Genomic DNA, 20,986 nt, shown 5'->3' on the forward strand with positions numbered 1-20,986 from the left:
TGGGAATTCTGGGATGGCAGTAAATTTAGCATGTCATCTCTGGGTAGCCGAACACTTGCTCCACATTTGCAGACTACTGAGCATTTCTGAGTAATGCTTTAATTAGTGAACGTGGCGTGGAGACCTCACGCACAAGTTGAGAGCTAAGGGACACGAGGGGGACCTGCTCTTTCACAAACAGGCTCCCTACCAGGCAATGAAAAGGTACTGTGCTGTTACCCTAGCCATGTGATCTAATGAATAAATAAAGAATATTATGGATATCTACCCAATCTTTTTACAATTAATAGCTGTTCACAGAAACTAAGTGGAAGGATTCAGAGAAACTAAGTGGAAGGAACTTAACAGTTTCCAGGCAGCATCTCAGGTCTCCCTAACTGATGCTCAGCCTGTTGATATCTGAGGTTCCTTTATATTGGGTGAGATTTCTTCCCTTGTTCTCAGGCTGTCTTCAGTATTTTCAGTCATGAAGTTTTGTAGGAACGAGAATCCTGGCACAAGAGAAAAAAAAAACTCTCAGGAATTTTTATTTTATCAGTAGTACTAAAGTGTCCAATAAGGTTCATAACCTTTTACTGTCTGCTTTTGGCAAAGCTTTGTTGATGTCTCCTTTCACAAAGCTTTCCTGCTCTAGTTAGGCAAGGTAATTCAAACAGGAGATAACATCACACACCTTGGTGTTCCCTGACTCTGATTCTGCAGTCCATGTGTTTTGCCTAAAAATGCTTCCCTGTTTCTGCAGCTCAGCCGAAATTGCACTTGCCCTTTCCCAGGTTATGGAATAAATAGCGTTATGAAGTGAGAGCCTCCTTGTCCACGTTACAGCAAAGTTCAGTGAGAACCTCAAGTTTGAGCTGGATCCTTCGAAGGGTTCTTCAAAGGAGTTGTTAATCTTTTTGCATGTTGTATGCTTCTCATTATTGATGTCTTTTTCTTTATTTCTCAGCCTTATCTGCGTATGTTTTTATTGCAGCACACGTCCCATGGAGATGGACGGCAGGAAGTTTCCTCTCGAACTGGGCGGTCCGGAGCTCGTTGCAGGAATTCTATAGCTTCCTGCGCCGATGAGCAGCCGCATATTGGAAATTACAGACTCCTCAAAACGATTGGAAAGGGGAATTTTGCAAAAGTAAAGCTGGCAAGGCACATCCTTACAGGCAGAGAGGTAAAGTGGTGTGAATGTAAACAACAGTGAATTGTCGTGGGTTTGAATATTCTCTCAGAATGGTGTTGTCCAAGTCTGTGAACATTTAGCACTTCTTACTAGAGATATTGTCACTGATGCAGGAAAAAAAATCTAAAAAGAAAATCCAGTTTTCTATTTCTAATGACCCCAAAACAACTCCTCTTGAAAAGGTCTCAGATTTGTGTTTCTGACAAGTCTCCTGCACTTCTGAATTGTGTTCAAGTTTGCTACTAGAATTCTCTGCTAAATCCTTCATTCCTGAAAAAGGGCTAAATATACAGCAATTAAATAAGCTTGCTGGAAAGATTGCTTCTTGGTGTTGCTACGCTGCAGGGCTGTATTGGAGGCGAAAGCAAGAATGGCAATTACTACACCTTCTTGATTATTCTTGATCTAAGTAGCCTAACCACAGTATTTCCTGGACAGAGCCATGCATCTCCCAGGAGTTCTGCTGGTGTCGCAGTGCTGGGCTGCCTTGGGAAGACATTCCAGTTTGTTTGGAGCTGGTTTGCGGGTCTGCTGCTCTGTTGTGTGGTGCAGACAAGCTTTCTCTTTTATCTCTTCATAGGGTCTAACTCAGCCCCATAATTAGTTTCTGCATGCTGTTGTAATGTAATTAGTAACTTGGACCTAGTGATGGTTCTGATTTGGTGAGCCATATCGTTGTTTGCTTGTTAGAGCAAGGTGTAGCTTGGTGCTATTCTTAATAGCAACACTACATACTGAAAAAGAAGGAGAAACTCCTTGTTGACCTATTCTGGACAAGCGTGTCTAATTAATTAAATGTTTGTTGATATCAGCAAAAATCTTTAAAGAAAGCTAAGTAGTTGACTACAGCACTTTAGGGGAATTTCTTTTTCCAGGGTTAATATGGAATCCATAGGAGGAACTGAGGAGGTATCATTTTGCAAGAGTTGCTGAGAGGGATCGTTGATTTTATTTTGTTAAGCTGTCAGTTCTGGTGATCAGCAGTCGTTTTCTGGTGTTAAAGCTAGTGCTCTTTTCTAGACAAAGTTTACAGTTAACTGCTTTCCACTTAAATTTCCTCTTTTTACTGATACTTAACACAGGAAATGCTTGGTTAGTATTTCTTCGCTGTTATTATAGGTATGGGTGTGAGAGAGAACCATGTGGCCTGTTTGGGGCTTTGCAAAAATTTTGTTATGTCTTCTTTTCTTTGTGCACAACTGTGTGTTGACCTCTGTTTTGTTATTGTTTGAAATTTCAACAAATCAAGTTATGGTGTAAAATCTTTGACAAAACTTGGAAAGATTTAGATACTAAGTTTCTGTAATTCTCATGGGATAGATGCCATTCAATCAATTAAGAGCATAAATACTTCCAAGGATCAGGCCATTGGTCCAGGTTTCCTTTGGAGGAAACAATTTTTACAGGAATATCTTGAAGATATTTTAAACAATTTTTGTAGGAGAGATGTGCAAAAGTTTCTTTTCCTACTAGCTGAACTATTGATAGTTTTCATATTTTAGATGTGTGTGACCAGGATTGTTCACAACATGCTAGATAACTATTTTCTTGGTGTCATTAATTTATTCTTGCCCTTACAGAAATATTTATCTGAGCCATCTTTGGATTGCGCTCACATTTTTTCATAGCTGGCACACTGATGTGTGGTTTGGTTGTGATCATCAACAGCACCTTGTACTTTGCTGAATCTCAGTTTCTTTGCTGGTTTTCATCTCCAAGGTTGTTTGTATCACTTTTCCATTGTATGTGACAGTGCCTCTTAATAATTAAGTGTGTTGAAAGAGTTACGGTTTGACTTGCCGTGTCAAGGCCACTGATACAGATATTAAAGAAGATCGGTCACAAGTCTGATCCTTGAAAAACTCTTACTCATTTATTTCCAACCTGATATCTCTTTACCCAGTTGTGGTTTTTGTTAATTAATTGATCTGTGCACACTTCAGCTTATCTAGTTCAATAATTTCTGTGTCCTCCTAAATGAGGTTTTACAATAGTCAAGATAACCATACCTGGTGTGTTTCCATCAAGCGCAATTAACAGTAGGAAATTATGTTGCATTTAACCCTCTCTCTTTCCCTGTTTTTCCCTGCAAGCTTTGAGCTCAAGAATTTGATGAGAAATGGCTCTGCTACAAGGCTTGTAGGCGCTTTATTCACTTCTCCCTTAAAAATAAATTATCAGATATTTTCTAAACCTATGCTGCCATTTTGTACTTGATAATGTTAGAAACCTTTGCAGCAGGAATGCTTTTTTTTTTTTTTTTAAACCACCCTTACTTCTGGGATAATTCACTCAGTCTGGCCTCAGACAGCACTCATCTTCCTGAATTTGTGACTTCCTGCCTTATACACTCATTCCTGCTGGCTATCCTGTCTTTGTTCCTGTTCCTTTTTCCACCTTATATATGGAAACCTAAAATAAAATATTTAGTTTCGGGAGTCACACGTGAATAAGTTTTCCTCTCTACTGTATCCTTGCTGTATTTTAACCCTGCTTATCTTATCTTATTGTTATCTGGGTGTCTATTCCTAGTGTCCTTTTAAGAGTCCAGTTCCATTTCACTTTATGCTAGTTCCCTTTTTTTTTATATCTCCGCACTGATTAACTTCTAAATCATGCATCAGATCAGCACTTCTCCATCGTTTCTTGGGGGAAGGGTATGTTTGTTCAAGCATTCTTCTAGGGTAGTTACTCATCTCCTTACCTCTGGAGTCCTCCCGTACAAATTTTCCTTTTGCTTGAGATAACAGCTTTCATGTTTCCAACTGGAGTAAATTCCAGGATTTTCTTCCATTGCCATCTTCAGGACGTATCTGCAGAAAGAGAGCCTACCCTCAAATTACAGGGAGAAATGTGCAGCCCTTCGGGGGATGAGCAGAACATCAGTCTAACCTGGGGGGGGGGTTGAATTGTCTGGCCAAGGAGTCAATGTCCCGTTCACAACAGAGGTACAGAGGGAGGGTTAGCTTCCCTGCATTAGAGCTGGTGTCTGGAAATACACTCCTTTGAGATCCTTTGTTAAGGAGGGTATTATTTGTAGTCTGTCTGCCCTTTTAAAATCAAGAATCTTCATTGTAAATCTGCTTTTGTTAATTTTTTGACTTTAAGCCATGTATTTTCTGTTGTAACTTATCTGAGGTTATTTCCTCTGACAAATTTTCCATACTTGCCAAAATTAATCTAAAAGATAAAACTACCTTTTGCTGTTTCCAAGGTGGTTGGAATTGCAGCCAAAAACATATGGACGCTTCTGTGCAGTAAAGGCAGTATTGAGTTAATAGCCAGGAGGTGAAAGTTTTCTACTAAGACAAAATTCTTCCAGGATCCAAGCCTGACTCCGAGGAATCCATTGTCATCTTTTTTGTCTTCCCTTGGAGAAACAGTGAAATTTAAGAGGGAGAAAATAATCTGAATGGTAGCAGTTTGGTCGATTTGCTCAATGTCTGAGCTTTTTTTGACCACTTTAACTAACGTAGGAGGAATTTTTTTAAGTCACGTTATTTATTGTCAATGGCGAAAGCAAAGTCAGTTTTAATTCTGCTAATAATCTCTCGCAGAATATTATGGCTCCTGCAACAATGTAATGGTGTAGGTGGACTTTCATTCCTCCAACATTGGCCGCTGCACACAATGCTTGAAATCATTCCAAATTTGCTTTGTGTAAAGAGAGCAAAGTCTCTCCTTTAGAAGGCAATTTGATGCTTCACTAACTGTGCTGAGTAAAACAGGATTTTCTTTCTCAAGCTCATCGGGAATATTCTTGACGGCAGCCTCCCTTTGTTTGTGGTTTGGAGGCCTTATCAAGGGGCCTGAAATTGTCCCGTTCTGGTGAGCTCAAGCTCTCAAAGTCCGTGTTAACACACTGGACTACCCAGTGTTCAAGTGGATAGGAGTTCTCAAAATTCATCCTGCCTTTAAGGCTATAATTAGTGGACTGAACAGTCCTGTGTATCTACCTTTCAGAAAATTGAGGTGTGTTCCTTCCCTGTATCTCCAGGGCTGAATTTGTTTGCCAGTGTCAGAGAGCTCTCGGTTCATCCGGCACTGACGCACAGAGCGAGAGGTGAGGTGTGTTTCTCTGAAACCAAGTGCCCCAAGACTCTGGGGGTTAAAACAAGCTTAAATCTTACAAAGACTGATGAGAATAGTAGAGCTTAGAACACAAATGCAACTTTTGAGTGAAGTTTACTTCAGCAAACAGCCGTGTTCGGTGACATAGGTAGTCTTGAGACACCAGATGCCTATCAAATACCAGTACCTGCTGTTGAAAAAGGCAGTGGTCTACATCTAGTCTGAATCTGAGAAATTGCAGAAAGTAAATAACTGTTAACCTGCGTAAGAACAGTTCAGCAGGCATAAAGGTAGAGATAAAAATCTTTCTTGGTTTCATGTACAGCTGCTAATATAAAAATACCCGTTGCTTAATGTGTATGTCTTTTGTTTGTATTTTTGAAGGGATTTCTCAAGATTTTGTAATGGAATTTTGCCTTGGGAAATAGTCATCTGTAATTTCAGTAACATACCTTAGAAGAAAATATTCTCCAAAGCAAAAGTATTCTTAAATAGTTTCTTGGTAATATTTTACCATATCTTGAATCTAGAGGGCTGAAACTGAATCTTGAATTTCAGTTTCAGAAAAAAAAAAACAACACGTATATGTATCTATCCTGTAAGTCTGTGACACACCCAGGTGCTGAACACTGTTCAACTCTTACCCTTTCTGTCATGAGGGCCCATCCATGTGTTTTGCACTTGAACACAGGGAAATAAATTTGTTTTGGTGTAAGATTTTTTGTATTCCGTATGTTACCAAGCCCACAGTAATGAAATGACAAAGATGGCACAAAGCGATGCAGCAAAATGGGAGCTGTGGCATAGGAAGGAGCAGTGTCTACTATTTGAGCCAAAACTTCAAGGGGAATTGAGAGCCCTTTCTTTGTACCAGTGAAGTATGATAATCAGCGGAGTTGCAGCATCTTGCCTTTTTGAGAGGCACCATCTCCTTGGCTTCTGTAGAGTTTCTTCTGGTATGTTTAGCCTCTAATTTAGAAAGGAAAAATACCAATTGGCAAGTAATTCTAGGAAGATTCCTTCTTCCTGTTTTAACTCAGCCTGTATCCAAATTATACTGCACTGAGGCTCATCTCTGCCTATTCATTGTCTCAAATTTTCAGGCTCTGACTAGTTACCATGGTACTGAATTTCTTTTGATTATTTTGTGAAATTTTCATTCTGTTACTTAGCATTTCTGTGAAGTATTTACCAAGAAGGTGAGATTCAGTAAAGGAACAAACTTCACAAATTGTTGCAGTACAACCAATGGATTTTTGATGACACAAAAGCGATATTTCCTTTCATATCCATCAGGGAGCAAACGGATACAAATATTCAGTGGATTTCCAAAGGTGAACTTAGTTCTTGCAAAATTTATGTTGCATTACTTTCAATTTGCTCTGAAGTCCTTGCTTTTAGAAGCATCTTCGTAAACTGCCAATGCACAGTTAGTACTGTGTAATCTGAAGGGTAATTATACTGTGTAAATATCATCTGTAGGCACCCTGCTCTCTGTCAGGGTACTGTCTGGTATTGGAATTTCTACTGTAATATGTGATGATTTTATTGTGAAGCAATATGATGAAATGAAGACTAAGTGAGCTTCTCTTGTCTTAATTGTCTCAAAGTACCATTTTTTCCCACTCTCCTTTTTAATTTGTTGAAATAGAAATAAATTATACTTAGTCATTAATTCCAAATGCTTTCAGCTTAAAACTGAATACAGGTACATAACTTTCTGAAGAATGTTGAGTGTATTTGTGCAATTTTCATGCTTTCCATTTGTTACTGGATTTGTCCATTTTGTTGTAATGCTACAATTATTCTTATGGAAAATACTGATTATGAATTCTTTCTTTAGGTTGCCATAAAAATAATTGACAAAACACAGCTGAATCCAACTAGTCTACAAAAGGTAGGTTTTTGCATTTAACCTTTCAACTTGTATTATAACTTGTTTCCTTTTACCACCTCCGATTAATTGTGAATGCCTATGCTGTAGAATCTGCAGCACTGCACAACTTTCACACATCTGAATACTGTATTTAATAATTGCATTTTTAACAGATATTTTTGATGACTTTGCAGTTGTTCAAGATACACGTACTGTTTTATAGATGAGCTCATACAGAGTTACAAAGAAAAGACGGTGGTGTTAGCCGCTTCCTTTCTCACAAATGTAGTCTAACTGTAGCGAGGATGTTCGTGGTTTGGTGTCATGCCTCTGTGTCTCCTTCATGCTGGTCATTTTGTAGAGCTTAAAAACAGAAAGCGTATGTTCTGTCCTCTTAAACAGGCCTTGAAAACATTGCCTCTGGACTGAAGGCCAAGCAGTGTCTATGGCTTTCACATAATTTTCAGCAGAAATGGTGTTACAGTTTTATGGAACAACTTGAAGCACGGCTATTCTGGTTTCTTCCTTCTAGTCTCAAATGTTTAATGTGCCATTACAGTTGTATCGCCTTATCTATTTTAGTAAGTAGTGATAAATCCTACTCTTTCATCAAGCAAGCCAATCTGCTTTGGAGTGGCTGCAGGAAATACATTTAAATGTCACTTTTACCTAGGACTTTTCTAACTCTGTCCTTTTAAGTGCTGCAGTCAGTCTTTTTGTTTACTTTTGAGTACTTTGATTAAAAAAAAAAAAAAGTTCCTCACAATATTTCTGTTTGAAGGAGAGAATACCCAGAACTTAACTGCAAACAATATTAAATTGCATAACCAGAGCAAACTGGAGAATACACACATTTGGGTTTTATGCAAATACTGAAAAGATTGTGTGGCAAGATGGTTTTATCAAAATTAATGGTGCAAAAGTAAATTGGAAAAATACACAGGTCCTTGCATTGTGTGGTTTGGTTGAGAGGCAGAGAATGTCTACAGAAGAAAGCCACCATCATTGTAGCAAGAAGCAACGTCATTACCTTCTACTGCCGCTGTAGGCTACATAAAAGTAGATAATGTGGTTACAGTTTTCTCAGATTTTTTTCAGCTTAATTCTTGACATTATTATTAATTTCTGGCTAAGCAGAGAAGAAATGAAATGCAAATGAGGTCATATGATGATTTACATAAAGTGGGTTTGTGCAGCAGATCTGGGCAAATTGGAGTACCTAAGAAGTTATATTAACTTCTGGGTGCATTTGGAAAAGAAAAGCTGTGATGGTAAGGGGAGGGGTCACTGAGCATTGGAGAAAATGGTCAGAGAAAAGTAGAGAGAATTTGTTTTGAGAGAAAAAAAAAATTCTTACTCCTTCAAATGGTGTTATCTGGAGACTGTGTCTTAATGCCGCTAGCTTGAGCTAATAGTCAGGTACAAAGCCAACCTTTCACCAGTCGCTGGAGTTCAGTCGACACTGGTTGGAAGTGTGTTTGTTGACCCTTTGGTTCCTGGTTTCAGCCTGTTTGGTCTCCACTCTCGTCTCTGTCTCAGTTGTTGTTTCATTTTTATTTACAATTTATAAAATTAGATTGTAAGGTGTGATTTCTAAGTCAGTGTTTTCTACCATTAGGGTCTTTAAATGGGAGTCTAGAAGAATAGTACCAAATAGTGGGGTAGAAATCCAATCAGAGTTGGGGAGTGAGATTGCTAATGTGTTCACTTCTCTAAGCTCACTGGCTATATAAGCACTTAAAAAGGTTTAGCAAGATATCTCAGTGTTCTCAGAAGTGGAAAACCATTTTCTTAATTTTAAGCACCTGCTTATAGTAAACAGTACATACACAATGCATTACTTATCGATTTTGCTTCATCAAAGCTTTTTTTGAAAGCGCTCGCCCGCTTCCCCCCAGTGCTATCAGCGCTGCTGTAGTCTCAGCACATTTGAAGCAAGCTGCACGCATGACCTGTAGATTCAGGGCAAGCTGAGATGAAGTGCTTCTCATCAGGGCTGCTGGAGGGAGTGAAGAAATATGCGAGGTATGGTGGGGAGGGAAGGGCTGTGCCGAGAAGAGGGTGTGGTGTAGTGTCTGCATACCCTACTCATCCTCAGGTGGTGAAACGAGTGGTGATTAAGGTTTCTGATCCTGATTTCTGTCTTACGTCTTCCACGCCGATACTCCAGCTGCCAGAGGGGAGTTACCCTTGCTAAGGGGTGCCGTACTCTCTGGAGCAGTACTTAGCAGTGAGCTGCGGGTGGCTGCAGCTTTGACGGATATGTTTTCAAAGTGCGGTTCTTCAGAGCACTGAGGGGCTCTGTGCTGCTGGGGAAGTCAGTGGTAGCCACATGCAGGCAGCTACTCCTTACTCTAGTTTTAGTAGCTTATTACAGCTCTGCTGCTTTTGCTTAGCGAAGAGGAAACTGTGTTACTTTCCTGCCTTAAAAGAAAAGAGAATTCTCAGAGCTTTTTTCCCATGCTAGTGTTGTTAGTCATCATTATTCTCCCAAAATGTACTTTGTACCCAATCACAGTGAATATCGGTCTCGCTTGAAATGAGTGTTGATGCTACAGTAGCTCACTTCCTTCTAGACCAAAAAAAAAATTGTTTGTTTTCTTTCTTTCTTTTGAATCAGCAATGCCATTATATGCAATATTTTTTTTTTTCCGAAGCCCATGTAATAGCACTAAATAACTTCTCATTTTCCTTTTTTAGAACTTGGCTTCTCAGCCAGATTTTTTTGTCCATTATGTGCAGATGTTTTGCCACTTGTTTGGACCTTTTTGTAAAATCTTTTTAGAGTTCTTAACTACAAATTTGAATATGCACCATGTTCTTTCTGACTTTTGATCAGTCTGTTTTAAAAAGTGCAAGGAAGGTATGAAAATTTAAAAGGGACAGACTTTTTTGTTTGTAGCATGTATTTTGTGTGTTTTCAAGTTGTGCATTATTTGGTGCAAACTTGCATTGTGTAAAGGCTTCCTGATTGAGACTGCTAACTATATATAGGGCCTGTTTCGGTGAGCAGTTATCAGGAGGAGCCTAATACACAGTTAAAGCTTGAGCTGGCTTGGGAGAACATCTTGTGAAAAGCCTCCCTGCTTCGAGGGGAAGGAGGCCAGGAAATGTGCTCTGCATCTGACTAGCGTACTGACTTGCTTTTTAGCAAACTTTTTTTCAGTGTTTTTTTGAAATCCTTTGTTACTGAAACTCTTGCAATAGCTAATGCAGGAACACTTTGTAATCTGTCTTTCAGCTTATTCAAAGAGTTGGCTTGAAAGCTGGTTCCCTATTTCCCCAATCCATGTTGTTTTAGATGTATCAGCATAATAAAGTTCAAGTAAAATTGGTTCAAGATTATTACTCGGTATGTGTCTGTGTTTCCATTGCTACTTTTCTTTTTGCTCTGTTTGTCCACTGGCAGTATTAAATTCTTTCCCTGTATCTAACACGACTTACAGTCAAAGGACGAGACCACAACAAAGCTGAAAGACATTTGTTTGGCAGACTTAGGATGTTTGTCTTTCCCTAGAAACATTTGCAGAGCTCCTGTTGACGGAAAATGAGCTATTCAACAAGTTGGGAGTAGTTTTCAATCTCTGTATTAGAAATTAAACTGATAAGCACTGTTTACAGTTGATAGTCTGCCTCTACGGTCACATTTTGACAAGTTCCTGAAACTAAGAAAATTATTTTCTGAGTAGAGAACCTTATGTTATGTCTTACAATGTTACAGATTCTTCTGTGTTCCTGTGTCAGAAAACCTCAGATGTGTGGGCTTTTGCCATAACTTGCTATCTATAATGAATTGTGCTGTGGGCTTTAGAAAGTGTGGTAATAATTAATGCTTCATTTATTGGAGGTTGATGCAAATAGCATTTAGGGGGGAATTAAATCTAGAAAACCTTTCAGTATAATATGTGAAAGTTGTATCATGTTTTACGTTCTGTTCCTCTGTCAGAAATAGAATATAATACAATGTCAGACATTTGCAGATGTCCCTGCTGAAGTTGCTGTCTGTGTCAAAATGCCAAATATAACATTTAAACTGTCTACAGAACACAATCTGAAGTGCATTTATATAACTAAAATTATAATAAAACATTTGGTGGAGTTTGTATCCTATTCTCAAGTATTTCTATTTTGAACTTCCCCTAAGACAAAAATAACTATTTTTAAAGAGCTTGTTTCTAGTCACCAACTGCAAATAGCTCATATGTAGACACCACTTTTTGATAGGCTTCATCTGGGTTAGTAGTCCTGTGGAACAATGATATATTTACAACAGCCCAAAATGTGATATGAGCCTGCCTTTATCACATTAGACCATCAAACTGTACACTGCAGCGGAGGAAGTAGCTGGCTCCAGCCAAGTCAGCGTTCTCTATAAAAAGATTAGATTAATGAGTGTATTTGTTTACATGATGATACCATGAATTTTGGCCTCATCTTTACTGTCTTATTCTGTATTGCCTTTGTTTGATTGTTCTTGTTTGGTGGTGCTAATTATGATTTTGGTCATTGCTGACATTGCCATTCTTAATCCCCTGAACATACCTTTGTAGGTAGGTGAGGTGACGATAAATAGGCTAATGGCTGAACAACAGCCAAGGGCTGCATCTGTGCAGCAGTGGGGTTGCACTTGATCAGCCTGACCCAACAGACTTTGATCTGGGCGTCGGAAGGGAGTCCAGAGGAAACTTGACAGTCAGTTGTGAGCAAATTCTGCAAGCTGTCTTCAAAGTAGGCTGACCAGAGGCTTTTAGTAATACAAGCTGCAATAAAAAATATGAAGTATTCAGAGTATATTACAGGCCAGACAATCTGAACCGAATGAAAAAAATAAGAAAAAAATATAGTTATAAATTCAACTGCATTTAAATGTCTTGTGTTTAGAGAGCTATGGTTAAGTGCTCTGCCTCGTTGAACTACATATGAAAAAAGCTCCAGAAACAATGTAATTAAAAAAAAAGGCAATTTACTTATCTTAGGGGGGAAAAGAAAACATGCCCACAATTTGTGAAACTGTCTTCCATGGCCAAAAATTTAATTAATCAATCAGTCTTGATTGCGTTTAGGCAGTTTATCATCTAGCAAAGTGTCAGGCATAGATCTAGATAATGAATATACTGTTATTAAAACTATTTAAAAACTGTTTAGTTTTATTCTGTGTTCAGGTACTGTGCCTTTCACAGCCGTGGCATAGGGGAGAAAGCCTTTTAGGCATTTTAATGAGTATTGCAATCCAAATGGTAGCCTTACAGAAGCATTAGAAAGCAAAGAACTGTTGGAAATGGTCTCCATATTGTGATTTTATTTTTTTCTGCAGCTTGTTTTATTAAAAGGCAGAAGGGTGGAATGGTTCTGTTTTCTTGGCTGTGTTTGTCTTTTGTTTCCCGTGTTTTACTTTTTTTTTATTTTGAGTAACTACACCTACAGATTTTCTGAGTCATTATTAATAAATGTAGCCATTAAATATCTTCACTTTATGTGAAATCTGACCTGAGGAGAATCTTACAGCAGCATCTTTTGCTTTCTTACTGTTAATAACAATGCTGTTATGTCTTACTTTACAAAATCCTTTCTTTTTTTCCTTGTCTGCACAGAGTTGTGTATTTTTTTTCTGCTTCAGTCTCTTTACATTATGTTCAGTATGACCAGTTACGTTACTGGTATTCCTGTAGACGTTGGTGTTAGGTTTATAATAAAACCACTTGATTACTCCCTCATTTGGAAGCATGCTGTTAGAAAATAATCAAGGCTTAAGAATGTCAACCGTCTGGAGGCTTAGGCTCTCATGGGGGGAAACTACAGAGGGAGAAAAATCTCACACATGGCTACCATATAGCATGCTACCTCAGAAGTTCCTTTTTTTTTTTTTTTTTGTAAAGAGTGGCTGTAGGAAGATAAGGGAATCTGAACACAACAGTATTTGCACTTAAAGGTGTTTAAGTACAAGTATACAGGCCTGTTGTGTAGGAAAGTGGATGGTGAAGAGGGTGGCAGCAAGCTGATCCCTTTGAGATTGCACCCTCAAGCGGTGGTGTGTCTTCTGTCTGCTGGGGATTGTTTGCTCAGGAAAAGACTGTGTTTTGCCCCGTTATTTTTAGCTAATGTTCAGTGTACTGCATCAGCAGTCTTGGAGGCTAGATGTCTGGCACTGAAAGTTGTTGAAGCTGTGGTGACAAGTCCAGAGCTAGATGGTTTTGTGCCTCAGTCGTCTTGAAGGAATGCTTCTGAAGGCCCAAGAAGAAACCTTGCCTGACCATCTGTGCTTAAAACTTGTTTGTTGCTGGTTTAGTTGAATAACGCAATTTTTGTGCGATAAAAGCAGCTGATTTTTCACCTCTCAGTTCCTGTCATATAGGACAGTATTTCTGTGGTGTCCTGTGGAAGGCTAGGCTCTGACAAAGGGCTGAAGAGCCCATACCACTAACACAGTGCAGTGGTCTTCAAACAGTGCTCTGGAGGGGGGTTCATAAAACTTTGAAACCAGGATTTTCTATGAAGGTGTGAAAGAGTATATGAGATGTGATGTACAGTGGCCATCAAGAAGCTGCGTGGGCTCATAATGGTCTTCTGGCCCCAAAAGTGTGAGAACCACAGAGCTGAGACCACTTGTCTCCTGGGCTATCTGGAGCACTTTTGTGGGTGTTTGCAGGTTTTTGAGGGTTTGGGGGAAGCTTTAAAGAAGCAAGCACTTAACTGTTCTCTTCAATAAGTTGTTATTTTATGAACTTCCTTGAAATGCTAATAAAGTTTGCCCTTTATGTTTAAAATTAAGCAAGTATATCAAAATGATCAGGCTTACAAAGAAAGAGTGTTACCTATTATTTTCATTAACTTATTTCATGTTTTATGTTTATTTCAGCTCTTTAGAGAAGTAAGAATAATGAAGATCTTAAATCATCCAAATATAGGTACCTTGTTTATTTCTCTTTATATTCAAATCCAGTGAAATGTTACCTTTTTTTTCTACCGTTAAAAATGTTATGTGATAATTGTAAGATAATCTTAAAATAGGGGGGTTATTTACTGTAAATAGCAGTAAGAAATACCTTGTCATAGCTGTGTGTTTAAAAACAAAAAAATGTTTTAGGCCCTCTCCACAAAATAGTTATTTTCATAGCTGATTGCTCAAAAGGAGCAGAGTTATCACAATGCTGATTTTTACTGGATTCAGGCTCTCATTAAAAGAATTTTGTACCAAAACAAGAAATGGTCAAGAAATCGATCTGGATTGTGAAGTTTAAACAATGTACTATTGTTAGGGTACCGTCAGCCAACTGACTGATAACTTATTTGTCGCCATGTATGCCAGTACAGCGTGTAAAAATGGCCGTTACTGACGCTCAAATTTATGGAAATTTTGTTTAATCTAGTTGCTTTCCCCATATAACCACATCAAATGATTGTGTTTTATGAGTTGAGTAAATATGCTATTGTATTTTCCATTTAGGACAGAAAAAGATGGTTTAGAGTAATAATCTGGTACTGTCAAGAATCAAGAAAATTGTGGTTTTTTTTCCTGACAGAATTCCTTATAGAGCTAATAATTCTGCAACCAGCTAACTGATTAATAAGTTGCTTTCTTTTCCAGTGAAGTTATTTGAAGTCATTGAAACTGAAAAAACTCTCTATTTAATAATGGAATATGCGAGTGGGGGTAAGTACCTCTCTGCTGTGATGGCAAATGTAAATAAATTGCCAAGTGGCAGAAAGCTCTTTTTTTCTTTGAAGTTTTATTTTCCCGTTTATCAAATATTAATGTCATGGTAGGGTAAATTTTTTAAGCAAAGTCTTTAATATTCTTAAGTACTCGTTCAGGCTACGTAATTATAACTTGTAAAACTTCATTCCAAACTTAATGCGATCTAGTAACATTTGCTTTGTTTTTACAACTTAAATGTAACTGGAATCTTTGTTCAGCCTTTGATTGTTTCTGTCCGTAATAAATGTCAACCTTTTAAATTTATTGTATTAAGCTCCCTAGGACTGGTATCTTGTCTTATATAAGATGCTTGGTTAAAAAAAAAAAAAATAAAAAGAGAAACACTTCTGTATTTTTAACTGTTGCTTTCAAAAGCACGAGTACTGAAACTTCTGTTTTTTTTAAAAGTTGATGACATTTGACATACTGTAATCACAGACCTTCTACTGTCAAGAGTTATTAGGCTTAGCCTTATGTCCATTTCAGGAGGGAGGTTGTGGAGGAACTTTAACGTTTATTCCTGATTGCAGAGGAGGAAGAAAAAAAGACTGCATCATGCAGTGTCAGATAGTTTCACCAGGGCTAGAATTAAGATATTGGGGATTAAGTTACTCTTTGCTGGCTAAAACCTAATAGCCCTCTGTTTGTCAATGTGACTCTTTAGCATCAGCATCTGGGAATCTCCAGTAGTTGAGGATTTTCTTCAGCTGTGGGAGGGAAATACAGAGTTTTTTCTCAGTTAAAAGTTTCAGCATAGAATTCTAACTCTGTTAGATTGTGTGAAGTTAATTCTTAAATCAGGTAAAGATCCTCTAACTGCCTCAGTTGTCTTCTAGTGGGTCCCTAAATGCTCCACCAAGCTTTGTCTAACCAGAAACAAGGCTGGTAAAACGCTGTTAGGATGTTGGCTAGTGCATGTTTGTGAAGGCGTCTCCGTGCAGTTTGTTGGTGCTAGACTTAAAAGTGAAGTCTTATTGCCATCTAGTGATTGGCTTCCACAAGGTAGAAGGGCCAACAGCGCTCTAAAGATTTTAGAATCATGGAGAAGTGTGTGCAGGTCTGAAGGGCTGTGAGCAGCGCCCTGTGCATGTGCAGTGTTGTGCAAGACAGGCATGGCCAGTGATCTGAGTGACGGGGATTCTTCTCCTTATTTCCTCCTTGAGATACTGGTCACACGTGAACTGTATGAATTCTGTGGTTGGAGGATGAGAGAAACCGTATTCCTAGAACTGCAACATTTGCATGAGTTGCCTGTATTTCTTTCTCTGGTATCGTTTTCCCCTGAATTATAAAGGAGTGTTCAGCTTTGCTCCTTCAGATTTTCTCAAGAAACAGCTGTGAAATACACCTGAGAGAATTTTCTGAGATGGATATTAAATAATGTGCTACAGGGGCAAGCAAGACTATTTTGTAGAAAATCCTGACACTCTCTCAGTTAGCTCAGTTGTTGATTTTCCTGCTGTATGACTCTACCTTTTTTATTTAAAAGCAAACAAAAACCAAAACATCAAAAAACCACAGCTCTTTAGTACTACTTTATTCTCCTTTAGACATCTGAACTATACACCATTGGGCTTGTTCAGAAGTGGTGTTTCTCTGTGTGTCTTACCTGTCTGATGCTTGTGGGATGGATTATCTCAGTGTCCTACTGGCTTCATTATTGAGAACTTCATTGCAGATACCTACTCCAAGTCTAGGTTAGAACTAAGATTTCTGTGTTGGTTAGAATGCTTGTATACACACGTACAAAGAAAAATTCTGGTGCTGATGTAACAATATTACAGATATCATCAGATGCTTTCATGGATGAGCCTTATTTTTGTGGTGCAAATATACCCTTGTGAGAAAGTCTGTGAGGGGGTACAGGTCATCTTTATTTACAAAACAGAAGTACTGCTGCTCAGTTGCTGTCCTAAATAATTGGAAGGAAATGTTTCTGTCTATATCCAGTCTTTCATTAAGCCTTATTGTTTCCTTGTGTAAGAGAGAATGTTGTAGTAAATTGTTTGTATTCACATCACTCATGCCTTGTTCTCTTGAGCTAACCTGTAATCTTAAACTTGAGATCAACCTGAAGTGTAATCATTCCAGTGAAGTTGCTGTGGGTAACTGCTAGAGAGGAATCTACATTCTGAGACCAGCATTAACATGTCTCGTTATTGACTCGTAGGGGAGGTGTTTGACTATCTGGTTGCACATGGAAGAATGAAGGAAAAGGAGGCTAGAGCTAAATTTAGACAGGTATGTATAACATTCCTATACATCAGCTTCCTACCCCCCCCACACCCATTTTTAGTGGTGAAATGGGAAAAACAGCTGTCCTTTGTGTTTTGACTTCTAGCAGTGTTCAGCATGGTGTGTGGACTTGTAGCACTGAGTAAGAGGAAACTTGGTTACAGTAATGCTTTGAAGGGGTTAGTAGTCCAGTCAGCAGTGCTAGCTTCCTTAGTGTTTGTGCCAGGGTGTCCAGGAGTGCCAGAACACAATGACTGCTTGATTTGGACATGGATTCTGTTCCAAAATTCATTTCCTCCGGGTTGATTTCATATATTCTACGTTCAGCTTGTCTGTAAGCTTTTGGAAGTTGTTCAAGTGTAACGTGCTACAAACCAGGTCAGCAGCAAACACGGGCGGTGCGTGGAAGAGGCACCCGTTTACAACCATGCACTTGCACAAAGAGATGCAATTAAACAGCTGTTCTAAAAAAAAATAATTGTAATAATAATAATATCTAGGCTTTTTTGTTTTCTTTATGATGGATAAACTGGACTTGCAAAAATGTTGGAATTTCATTGATCTGTAAAAAGCATTTCTGTTCTACAGTAAAGCAGTATTGAACATATGCACATAATTTTGCATAACCAGTTAAAAGTCCAAGTCTCTGCTCTTGCAGCATTTGAAGTTTCATTTGCAGATCTATTTGGTCTTATATACTTCGGTTTCTGCTCATGTGCAGAAACTTGTGAATACTTATGTTATTTCCATCCCATTGGATAATTTCAATGATATTTCTTCTCACAACATTAAAATTATGCTTCTGTTTAATGACACTTTAAAATAAAGAATATGGACAAGACGGTTTGCTTGAACTATATGTGGGGGTTTTCAACTGGTAAATTGTGGCAATGACACGGCAGTTTCACTGCTGGAGGGAAAAGTTACGGTAGCTTCACATCTTAAAGCACAGCCATACAAAAATAGAAGTAATTTGGTATTAAGTATGAAACTTCCAGGAAATTAATTACTTTCACAAAATGCCATATAAAGAAAACTTTTACAATTCTCTAGAGTGGATAGTGTGACCATAAGAAATAATCTGGGAACTAGGAAACTGTCACAACTGTTTTGTTAGTAAGACTTGCTAAAGCAATATAAATAATAAACTCAAAAGTAGCAGTGAAAGTAAGGAGAAAAATAGGAACCTATTTAATCCAAAATAAGGATGCAACAAAAGCATTTCTATAAAAGCCTAGTTTCTTTTTCTCTCATCATTTTAAATCTTGTACATACGTTCTTTAATCTTTTGCAAAAATAATCATAAAAATAAGAACAAAAAACAAGGCCCCAGAAAAAGCAGCTGCAGACTTTATATTCCCAGAAGAAGTGATTTGTGTGTACTAGAGTAATACACAGCTTCAGAGTAAGGAATTTTTTTTTCTTCTTTAATAAAATCTTATGTCTCTTTATATCTTATGTTCTGTCAACTCTAGAGTGCTTTCGTTTGTGATTAAGAATTTCTTACGTGCTTCTGTGCTGTGTGTTGGAATAGATTTGATCAATTGTACTGGGTTTTAAAGCAGTCATTTCCAGTTTAGCTGTCTTTTTCTAAATCCCAGACCATAACCTTTCTTTTTGTAATGTCACCTGAAATACTTCAGAATAGTTTGAGAGGATTTGCTGTTCTCTCTCCCGTGAATGTTGAAAACTACCATTGGTGTGGTTCTTTGCTCTCTGTGCTACCTTTCTTTTATCAGGAATTGTGTGGAAAAAGATCTTGTAGCAATTCCACTGCACATTTGTTCAACAATTGCCTTTTTTGTCGAAGGATTCAACTCGCCTTTACGTGAAAACTTGTGGAAACATGTCAGACTTACTTTACAAGTACACTTAGTGTTTCATTTTATGGAATAATATGTGTAGTACAGGACATATGTAACTTTAAAACAAACTTTTTCGAAAACAAACATGAAGGAAAAGAATTTAAAAGATAGTTAACTGCTAAACTGGATGTTTGACCTATCAAATGTTTTACTTCAGATTCCCTGCTTTATTCCCCTACTTCAGTAGGGTAAATGCTGTTCATAAAGATATGTAGACGGCTGCTCTTCAATCTACTGAAATATGTTTTAAGTTTCTTTTTATAAGTCTGGTTTCCTTTCAGAAACCTGGAGGAATTAGCTACCTATCCTTCCTGAATTGCTGACTTGCTGGTTACTAAATTTATCCAATTTTAGAGGATCTTGATCTCAAAGATAAGAGGTTCTTGAGAGCATCAAAAGCGTGAGTGTCTGGGTTATTACTAGGGTTCTCTTTTTTCCCAAGAAGAGGAGCTATAGCGTAAGCTCATCGTAGTTTGCTAGAGAAATGAGCATGCGTGTGGGACAGAAGTCAGAAAACTTTGATCAGAGCTTGACATTTATTCAACACCAGGATTCTGCGGGACAGACCAAACCTAGATTTTACTAGGTTTATGGGTCATGAAACTATTCACTTTGCTGTAGTCTCACAATAGCTTCATGTAGCTTTTAGCTATTGCTGGAGGGATAACACTCTGTGTAGAACTTTTATCTGATTCAATGCAGCTGTTCTTATGTTAGACTAGTACATAATAGGGATTTTTTTTTTTTTAATTCAGTAGCTAGTTTAACAGGCAGGAGCCTTTTTAAGCTGCAGAAACAGTTGTGCCATGCTATTGAGCTTAGTGCTTACAATAGGTTATATTATTATATTTTCAGATCCTGTTTCTTCTTTCAGTAGATGTGATTTCTGCATAAAACATCTGTGTTTTATCTGAGGAGGTATTTTAGCGTCTCCCTCTCTATCAGGCAAAAATGAATTTGCTAATTCGCCCGTCTTCACTTGTTTAAAAATATATATATAATTTTTTTGTCCATTCTGTTATGCATACTCAGGGCTTTTAGCAGGGGAAAAAAACCTGTAAAAGACAGTGATCAAATTATTCCAGTCATGCTTGACAAGGGACACTAAAAATACAGCCATGCTCTGCAGTTCTCCATTTCAGTCTTCTTTTAAGCAGCCGTGTATGAGAAATTCAAATCCAGAATGTTTTGCATTCTTAATGTCACCTAGCTTTTCTTTCCCTAGCAGACTTTCAAGCAGTTCTGGTTCGATCTTACCATCCTTACTCCGTACGGAAGTCTGCCCATCTGGATGAGAATGAATGCAAAAATGGGGAGCCAAGTCTCAGGGGGATGAAGGGGAGCTCTCCCGCCAACAAAAATTGCAAATGAATTACTTCCCTCTCCTCCTTCACTGCTGCAGATTAGATCTGGCTTCCTTTGGTCTTCCCACTTTTTCCCTGTGGAAGCAGATTGTAGAATTTTTAATATTGGTAGATATTAGGACAAGTCTTAAATGCGTATTTTAGAAAATCCACAAAATAAATCTTACTATTGTATGTTCCAGTTAAGAAAAGAAATGCTCATTGTAGCACTGTGGAATGGACCTGGAGAGGTCATTTATCTCTCCTTTTGTTGTTTTGTTCTATCAGTTAATCCTTATGAAGAATAGTTTGTCTACTTAGAGGTAACTTGTTCTATCATGTTCTTAAAATCCTGTGATTATACAAATTTTTGAAGTCCCTCCAAAGAAATGTATTTAAATGCTCCTATTGTTACAGCTAGAAGTCGTCTTTTTCTCCCCCTGTTCTCCCCACCTGCCCAAGTGTCAGCAAATTTCTCACACTCACATAGGTTGGAGCAAGGGGGCTGTCAACAGAAGAAGTGATGGAAGGCAAGGAACTCGATTCAGTGAAGCCGTGCTTTATGCTGTATTTTTTTCATTCAGTTTTGACTGCTGATATTCTTTCTTACACATATTGCATTATTTCCCTTCCATTTAGATTTGACTCGTTTCTGCAGTCTCTGTGCTATCCTTTTGCAATGCAGAGTAGTTCAGAAGCATCCCCAGAGAAAACAACTGATTGATA

The 20,986-nt window shown here is 38.1% G+C and overlaps 1 protein-coding gene across 3 annotated transcripts in view; it reads left to right on the forward strand.

Annotated features, from left to right (window-relative positions):
* The window catches only part of MARK3 (microtubule affinity regulating kinase 3), a 61,919-nt gene that overhangs the window by 13,020 nt on the left and 27,913 nt on the right, over window positions 1-20,986 (forward strand). For all 3 annotated transcript variants that reach the window (XM_035551245.2, XM_035551247.2, XM_035551246.2), the window contains exons 2-6: window positions 974-1,165; window positions 7,089-7,142; window positions 13,978-14,026; window positions 14,707-14,772; window positions 16,988-17,058. In XM_035551245.2, coding sequence (XP_035407138.1) covers window positions 974-1,165; window positions 7,089-7,142; window positions 13,978-14,026; window positions 14,707-14,772; window positions 16,988-17,058 — 432 coding nt within the window. The remainder of the gene's footprint in view (window positions 1-973; window positions 1,166-7,088; window positions 7,143-13,977; window positions 14,027-14,706; window positions 14,773-16,987; window positions 17,059-20,986) is intronic.

Source organism: Cygnus atratus, chromosome 5 (genome assembly GCF_013377495.2).
Source record: "Cygnus atratus isolate AKBS03 ecotype Queensland, Australia chromosome 5, CAtr_DNAZoo_HiC_assembly, whole genome shotgun sequence".
NCBI lineage: Eukaryota > Metazoa > Chordata > Aves > Anseriformes > Anatidae > Cygnus > Cygnus atratus.